The sequence below is a fragment of the Silene latifolia genome, chromosome 4 (genome assembly GCF_048544455.1).
Source record: "Silene latifolia isolate original U9 population chromosome 4, ASM4854445v1, whole genome shotgun sequence".
Lineage (NCBI taxonomy): Eukaryota > Viridiplantae > Streptophyta > Magnoliopsida > Caryophyllales > Caryophyllaceae > Silene > Silene latifolia.
Window position 1 is genome coordinate 108,181,598 of NC_133529.1, and position 9,241 is coordinate 108,190,838.

At 34.0% G+C, this 9,241-nt stretch overlaps 1 protein-coding gene across 1 annotated transcript; it reads left to right on the forward strand.

The window, feature by feature from the left end:
- The first annotated feature begins 4,572 nt into the window (after positions 1-4,572).
- On the forward strand, positions 4,573-8,044 carry LOC141652396 (protein neprosin-like). Its single transcript, XM_074459855.1, has 5 exons — positions 4,573-4,903; positions 6,445-6,600; positions 6,687-6,737; positions 6,836-6,982; positions 7,574-8,044. Exons 1-5 carry the CDS (start codon positions 4,676-4,678, stop codon positions 7,943-7,945), a joined length of 954 nt encoding a protein of 317 aa, XP_074315956.1. The 5' UTR covers positions 4,573-4,675; the 3' UTR covers positions 7,946-8,044.
- Positions 8,045-9,241: the final 1,197 nt, after the last annotated feature.

Sequence of the window (9,241 nt, forward strand, 5' to 3'; positions counted from 1 at the left end):
GCCAGTTACTGCATAAACAATATAAGACAATACAACGGACAGATACACAATCACAATCCTCCAACACCATCACATCACCAATCATCTGACTATACACTAAAGTGTGTAGCCCTGCCAGAATATCCATCGCAACAGATATTCCACACCGCCAGTGGGGGACCGCAACCTTTCCAACCTAAGCCCCGCTCATCTCCATCGAGCGAATAACCCATGTCCATTAATGTGCACACTGTTGGAAATCATTAATCTCATTAATTTACATATTCATATATGAATCAATTTATTTAGTCATAAAATAAAAGCTAGATCTTATGCATGCAAACTTTAATAAAAGAGATGGAAAAAACGATTTCTCACCATCTTATTTTCGGCCATTTGGGCACCAACAAGATCTCCTACTTGTTAGTTCTTGAGCTATGATGAGTAATAGGATGATCCTCCAAAGACCTCAAGTGTAGAAGCCACTCCTCTTGATTGCACCCAAGATTATCCCATATCTCTACTAAATAATATGTGCTAGATATTTGTTTAGTAGTTTACCTTAAAATTGATTACTAATACTCATATATTACACTAATAATATTAGTAATCTTATTTGAACAATTTGGATCATGATTTCTCTAATTTTGGAGAAAAATCAAAGAGTAGAGAGAAAAATGCATGTAACCCTTTTTAATTTTGTTCTTATCTAAACCTTAGGCATGTAAGGTTAGGTAAGTAGTGTCATGATGGTTTTATTTTAGCTTATTAAAATAAATCACCACCATCCACTAACCCTCTACATTTCGGTCCACTTATAAAATGGACTACCATTTTATTTTGTCAATTTGTCAATTGTCACACAATATGTCACATGTAGTATGTTACATGTTATTAATTAATTAAATGCATATTTATCACATAAATATCATTTTTATAAATTAATTAAATAACATTCAACAAATTGACTAGTGATACTTGATCACATAAATAAAATGGGTCATTTAATTATAATTCACAACATCTCGTAATTATAATCAACCATTCATTCTTATCTCTATTGTTTCTCAAACAATAAACAATTTTAGTAATAAGTATTTCAATTACTAAAATAAATCTTATTTAATCCCATTACAATAAGATATCAATATTCTCTCTCACAAATTGAATTGTTCAATTTTAAGGAATTGATTAACTTGTATCGTCATACAATTAATCAATTTTACAGATTAGGGCATCATCCTTTAGGTGTGACCTTAAGGGATCAACTGACCACCACCGTCCCCACCAAGAACGTCAAACTCTAGCAAGCCAATCGTTACCGATTAATGTTGATCAGTTGACTATAAAATGAATCATCCCTTACGTATTCTTAAAAATGAGATTTAAACATGTGATCATCATGATCGACAATTGTGATCGCATTATTGTCGGGGACACTCCAACAATCCCCTTGTGACGGAAACCACAAGGGGCGAATCAAGGGTGTGAAGCCACTCCCGCAAGTGACTCCACTCAGCCGAGGGCGCACCTCGCTAACCACAGACAAACAACAACAAACCACAATACCAATGTAAATAATGCCAACACCAATTAACGATAAAACCAACATGCCAATCAATCAATCAACCAACTTATAATCTTTACACACTCAACTGAGTAGGGAAACCCTACCTAAAGCTAAATCACCAACAATCAACCAAATGCAGCGGATCAAAAACCTTCCTCTCCGAAATCACCTCCTATAATAAATTAATCACATAATTAGAATCTATCATATAATCAAACCTAACAACCCTAGGGTTTTAAACAACATTAACTATTTGACATAAAAACAGTACAAGGATCTTACCCACAATACGATGATCACAAAGGTATGATGAACTCCAAAATCCGATAACCCTAGCCCTTGATTTGATTGGAATTAGTAAAGAGAAGAACGTCGTTGATTTTCTTTTTTTGTAAAAGTTTAGAGAAATAAAGGTAAAAGTAAATAGGAACAGACGAAATCACTTTATATAACTGTTTACACGTCACTATCAAACCCGGCCGAAAAACTGTAAAACCTGACATACTCGATCGAGTAACTAACGTACTCGATCGAGTACCCATCAGGCAGAACATACTCCAGAATGCAAAACTAACTTACTCGACATAGTAACTCCTACTCGATAGAGTACTCAACAACTCATAAATCTGAGGTATTACAATTTTAATGTCATCTTGAATGAGAAGGCTGCTGGGACCATAGCCAGGGCACTCTGTGTGCTAAGAGTTGGGTCTGAACGCACCACAACTACTATCCTTTCCTTCATGTTTAGGCTGTCTCTCTACGGGCTCTCCACGGCTCGGTGAAGAGTGTACATTCCCTCTTAAAAGGTCTAGTAAGGCAACTAAAAAAATCGGACTCGAGTGCCTAGGAACTCTTTATGAAGATCTGCTATAAGCATTGAGGGGCATTTCGATCTCACTCCTGATGGGGTTGCTCTCCATATTGGGTTTTGACAGACTAGGTGTACCAGGTGTAAGAGAGGTCTAATCACTGGTGTCTGTTGCTTTGGTTGACTGGGGCGGTTTGGTGACTGTTGGTGCATTTTGGGTGACAGGGTGACAAGGACCATCAGGTTGGCCGATGCTGAAGCGATGATTACCCACTACGGAGGCGAGAAGAGATCGTCCTCCAAAAGGTTGGGATGTTGAATTCTGAATGCTGTAAGAACTTTGACTAGTACTCGACATGTTGAATGAATGATTGATGTGTTTTTTGCTATAGAAAATGATCACTATACCCCACGGCGGGCGCCAAACTATTTTGGTGAATTGTTACCTAATATATATTTGGAGGGAGGGTTAAAGTGATCTTACTAAGGTTAACGAATCAAATGAAATGCACGATCGAGAACTTAAACGAAGAAAATGCAAGTGATGTAAAGGACACAAGCAATTAGTGACGCGGAAAATATGAATTGGGAAAGATTGCGGGGGAATTGAAATCCACCGAGTTTCACTATAATTCTTAGAGGAGTATTTTGGCGGAACTGCAAGGGAGCAAAAGCGAGTACAAATTTATGTGAAATGCTATTGGAATTTTGCTTGTTTGCTCAGAATTGTTGGAGTATGAGAGTGAGAGTGTGTTGAAGAAAAGATGACCCTTCTTGCCTTGCGTGTCTTGCTGTAATAATGTGCAAACTCTGGTAGGTTCCTCCAACGTCTCTCGTTTATACCCTCTTAATTCTTCTCAACGACTCCTAATTTTAAGGAGTTGGTTGCTAACTTGGTTTATGTTTTTTCTTTAGACATGTGTTTTTAATAATGTTGATTGGCTTTCCTTGTCCATATCACATATCCTCTACATTTGGAATGAACCAACCAGCGGCTGACACATCATATATAGTTGCTTATGAATCAAAATTTTAACCCAAACAACCGCAACATTAACGAATCACTAAAATAGAATAACATAAATTCTTGTATTGAACTAAAAAAACAGTGACGGTAATAAAAAGAAAAAACAACTATTTCCTAAAAAGTATAACATCATGTGAAATAAAATTATCACAACTTTATGAATTCTTGCATTGAGGTAGTTGACCGCAATTTGTTTAATTGCTGAATAGGTTTGGCAAGTTTGTCTAGAAAAGGTATACAATGTTCCCAAATCGTTAATACAAGGAAATAAATCAACAAATTTGGCATAATTTGTCATTTAATTAAGTAAATGAAGAGTAATTATTCACAAACCATAAAAACTTATTACCCTGAAATGGTATGTAATGCATTGCCAACATAAGAATAAAGAGTTGACCAATATATAGCAAAAAGCTGATCATTACTCAAGGTTTAAGACGCATCATTCAAAGGATGGTTCACATGGAGGTAAGAAAGTTCACATTCCTTGCGTTTTTCTCAGTCACATATTTGGTGTTAGGACTGATGGCAATGTCACCCAAAGAGCAAGAGGCTGATAAACAACTTCTATCCCTTAATAAGCCAGCCGTCATGAGTTTCAAGGTACTCTGTAGTATTTTAAATCAACTTAAAGACTTGTGATTCTTTATTTTGTAACGTGATTGAATAATAAAAGAAAAGGATATGTAAAATGTTATTGCTTACATTGTGAAACAACTTGCTTACATTGTGAAACAACAGTCGGTGAATGAAATTTCTGACACTTTTTTTTTTATTCCGATAAAAACACGGCTAATTTTGGCGATTAGATAAGGAGTACTAGAACCGCATTTTCAATACAATACCTTTTTATGAGAATTGCATCTTCCGTACGAAATCTTATCTTACAAGGTGTCGCTATGTATATAACTTTACAAATTACTAACCGATCAATTGCTTTTTGAAATGTTCAAATAGACAAAGTATGGTGACACATTGGATTGTGTAGAAATACACAGGCAGTTGGCTTTTGATCATCCTTTATTAAAGAATCATTCTATTCAGGTATGATTTTCCGGTGATATATTTTCAATAATGTTCTTACAAATTGGGAAAAATTGTACTTTTAATCAACTAACTGTTAATGGGGTTGAAGTATCAAAATAAATACATTATACATGGTCCTATACCTTAACACGCCCCTCACTTGGTATCATGAAGAAAGATTACCTCAACAAAAATTTTAATGTGATGGTTAAGGCCAATCATTTGTACCTTAACAATCTCAATTTTTGGTCTTCTATTGCAGATGAGACCGACAGTATACATTTCTGCAGGGCCTGTGAAATCTTCATCGTTTCCGACTAAACAAATTCTGCCTAGAAATATAAGATGTCCTAAAGGAACCATTCTGGTAAGAAGGATACAAAAAGAAGATATTTCAATGGAAAATGTTCCGTTGTGGGTGAGTCCAACGATCACAAGTTCACAGAAATCTATCGGCGAAAATGTAGCTCAACCAGCTCAAGGTCATCAAGTAAGTGCTTAACTACTTCAAAGTTTAAATTGGTCATTAATTAATGGAAGAGTAACAAACCTTTACCAATAAAATAATTATAATGTCGTATAAATAACCTCTATATTATATTAGGCGTTATTTTCGGTTAGTATATATTTTACTTGAACTAGTAAAATTTTACCCAAGTTGCCCCTCTCATTTTCAATTCATTTAAATCAATTAAATTCCTCTCATTTCTCCTCTTCCAACTCCTTATTATTCTTTTCCCAACCACCGATGGCCACCACCATGCACCACCTTCTCCACCAACGCCTACCATCACACCTAACACAACGAACATCACCCTTTTGCTCCACCACCACCGCCCCACCACCGCCATCCGCATGCTACATCATAAAAACTAGAAAAAAAAAGAGTATTAAAAGAAAATTCGTATCGCATAAAGAAATTCTAGGAAATAAAAGAACAACTTCAAAACAATATCCGTATGCTCGTACGACTTATACTCCATTTGTCCCAATATATTGTTTTCTTTTTCTATTCTTTATGAGGAGTATATTAATCAAAGTAAACAAATAATTGAGATGGAGGGAGTACATTTTAGAAATATATAAACAACACCAAAATCAAATTCCTATTGTGTAGAGGAGTATTTAAGCCAATCCTAAATTCCCACCATTAGTATCCCCGATACTCAATTCGGCACCATGTGTGCAGTTGCATTTTTCACCGTCTCCCCCCCACCCTTCATGACACCCCACGCCACATATTTAGCTGATTCCCACAATCATTGTGAAATACAAAACTCCGTGACTTTTAATGGAATAGTTGTTTATAATATGAGGTGGTTAACTAGGAAAACAAAAAATAAAAGTTAGGTCTTTAGTAGAAAAAAATAATAATATTGAATCCCTTATCATATACTTAATTTGTCTTGGTTTTTTTTAAGACAATTAGCTTGCTTTGGTTATAAAGTTGTTGATTGAGAAAGTTAACATGCACCTCCTCCTTTTCCTTTTAGTTATATCCCCTTAGAAATTTTGCATATTTGTGTTAATATAAGTTTGAGTATGTCAATATCGAATTATGTGAAACTGGAGTTGGACTTTTACTACGTAAAAAGTGAACCAATTATGTCAACTTTCACCATTTTTTCATTAAAGAAAATTACGTAAATTACTTGAAAGTATTATGGTTGAGTTAACCGGTATTAATCAACCTCATACAAAAGAGTGTATCTCTCGAAATAATGATCTTCTTAATTCAGGCTAATTTAATTTGGGTTTTAAACTTCTAATTAGTTTCGGTTCATTATGAAATTTGTATCTTTAGGTATTCTCATATATGGTTAAATTTTGATTTAATTAAGGCTGAATCAAAATATCCATATGATTTAGGCTACACATTTCCGATCTTCAATTGGATAATTTTTTTTTTTAAAGTTAGCAAACGTAGTCACGAATCATGATGTTTTATTTGATGTTTTCTTTCAATGCTTTTATGATCAATCGACATATTAAATAAATTAAACTGATTTGGTTCTATTTCTAAAACATAAGGTTGCAACTCTAGCGATGCGAACGAAGAACACCGGAGTTCAAGGGAACATCAATTTATGGGGACCTGAAGTCGCTGCAAACCAATTTAGTTCAGCCTTAATTTTTGCTGCAAGTGATGAAGGATCTGTGCAAAACTATATAGCCACAGGGTGGTCTGTAAGTACATTTTTATAGTTTTAGTAGCAACGTATTGACTAAAGGCTCACTTCACTTATTACCATTTATTTATATTAATTTGTCAGGTAAATTCAGCTTTATATCCGAATTATACTCGACTACACGTATTTTGGACGGTAACAACATTGTATTATTCATTATGCCTTTTTATATGTTCAATTTCTCTTTCTTTTATATATTTTTCATTTAATTTTAATATTTGAATATACTGTAGAAAGATAGTGGTCAGACCACAGGTTGTTTCAACTTATTATGCCCAGGATTTGTACAAGTTAGTCAAAATATTGCTCCGGGAGTTATTTTACAACCTTTATCAACATTTGGAGGATCCCAGTTTGAGATTCCACTAAATATCAGACAGGTAAATTTTAATATCCATTTCTTTTTGGGGAAAGTTTACATTGTACCTTTATGTTTTTTTTTTTAATTTGCAATTCTACGAGGTGTCCATCACTTGTAAAAAATCTATTGAGTACCTTTACTCGATGCCCTTATCATTAAGGTCTGATAATCTCTAACTTTTCTGTTTAGTGCTCATCTTTTTCTGTCAACTACATGTAGTTTCACCATATTCGCCCTTCTTCATCATCTGTATGCACCATCTTCCCATGTTTAGTCTTCTTCATCATTATATACACTTGCTTTTCACCTCTTTCTCACCATTGCGCTTTATCCCTCTTTAATTAAGTACAAGAAAATCAAAATTATTTCTTATATAAACAAAAAAGGTGATACCAAATTTAAAAATAACTTCACCGTAACTTTTATGAAGGAATCTATTTTTTTTTTACCGACAATAGCCCACCATAACACTGGGTAAGTTTCTACCCTCTTTGTACGTAGTTTCAACTTTCAAGTGATGGCATGGTGGCGGAAAACAATAACTACAAATTATATGTTATCAAGCGCGGACTTTGATTTATTTTAACTTTTTCTCGTATACGAAATACAGGACACACATACTGGTAATTGGTGGGTTAGTTTGGGAGATAAAAACATCGGATATTATCCACAAGAACTTTTTACCACTTTAAAAAGTGGCGCTGATGGCGTTGGATGGGGTGGAGAGATTTCAAGTCCAACGACAGAAGCCTTACCAGGAATGGGTAGCAGCCACTTTCCTGAATTGGGGCCTGGAAAAGCATGTTATATTTCTCACATGCAATTGTTTAGCAATTCCGGACAAGTTATATACCCTGATGCAAATAGTGTCATAAATTATGCTAGTAAATCCGAATGCTACAAAGTTAAATACGTTGGAGACAACGGTGGGCAATCTGGACATTATATGTTTTTTGGTGGACCTCCTGATTGTCAAATTTGACAAGTACTTTATAACACATTGATGAAATATTTTATACCATAATCAATGGTATTTAGGCAAATTTTAGTAGAAAGAATTCTTTTTTTTTTTGAATTAATAATACTTGACAATTATATAATAAAGGATTTCATGTATTGCGTAGACTATGTATTTAATTGTAACATAAATCGTTGATTTCTATAAATCTTCTTATTTATCTCTAAAATGACTGACTAATTCAAAAACTACTATAAGTCAAGTTATTTTATGGTTAATTGTCATTAATATTTCTTTATTCATTAACAAACAACAATAATAGTGCTGGTTTAAATTATTTTGGACCAGAATTGATTAAAATTGCATAAAGATGATATTTAAAAAAAAAAAAAAAATATGAGAACTTAAAAGCATTTGAAAAAAAATTCTATTAAATATTATGTTTGTTTAGTATAAATTTAGGATATGTCATAGATGTTGAAAAAAATAATGGTATCGCAATTTGTAGCTTAGGCTCACAAGTCAACTCTTTGCTATACCTAATATACAAAAGCCGGATAAATGCCTATGTTATATGTGTCGATTAAGATTAATGGATTATTGACAATCACTTGTGTGGAGCAGTAATCAAGACGGTAACAAAAGTCGTAGTCGATCCAAATCAAGATAAAATAATTCTAACTACCAAATTAGTAATGAGTGGTTTCAGGATGTCAAACGACAGAGAGGGACCAAAATCTATAATCATTGTCCCTCTCTGTATGATACTCAATTTTGGACAGTGTTATATTTTTTTAGACTGAGTTTGAACAAAACTAAGAAATATCTAAAACAAAGAAAACAAACTAAGATAAACAAAAAAACTAAAGGCAATAATAACGATTGATAACTTAAAAGAAGAGATTTAGGATAAAGGGTCCAATCATGCAACGAATGATGTAATAAGTCATGAAATGAGGTTAAGGTAGATGTATTTTTTAAGATTAAACTACGTCCTATCATCAGTCTTATAGCCTTCTTAAGATGGCTATATAAGTTCTCCTATCTTATAAGGTCGATCATACCAGATTAAAGCAGTCAAATAATTAATCCAGGCTCTCACTCTTAAGACAAACAAAACAATATGTAATAAATTAAAAAAAATCTAGCCTCTTGCTCCAATCCTTCCTGTCGGGATTCACTGTTTTCTCCAAAATGCCCTTGATTTCCTGGTTGGATACCTCCGCTTGGCCATTCATTTGCGGGTCATAGGTCGTGGAGACTTTATGGATGACTCCATAGTTTTTAAGCAATGCTTCAATCACCTTATTGCAAAAATGT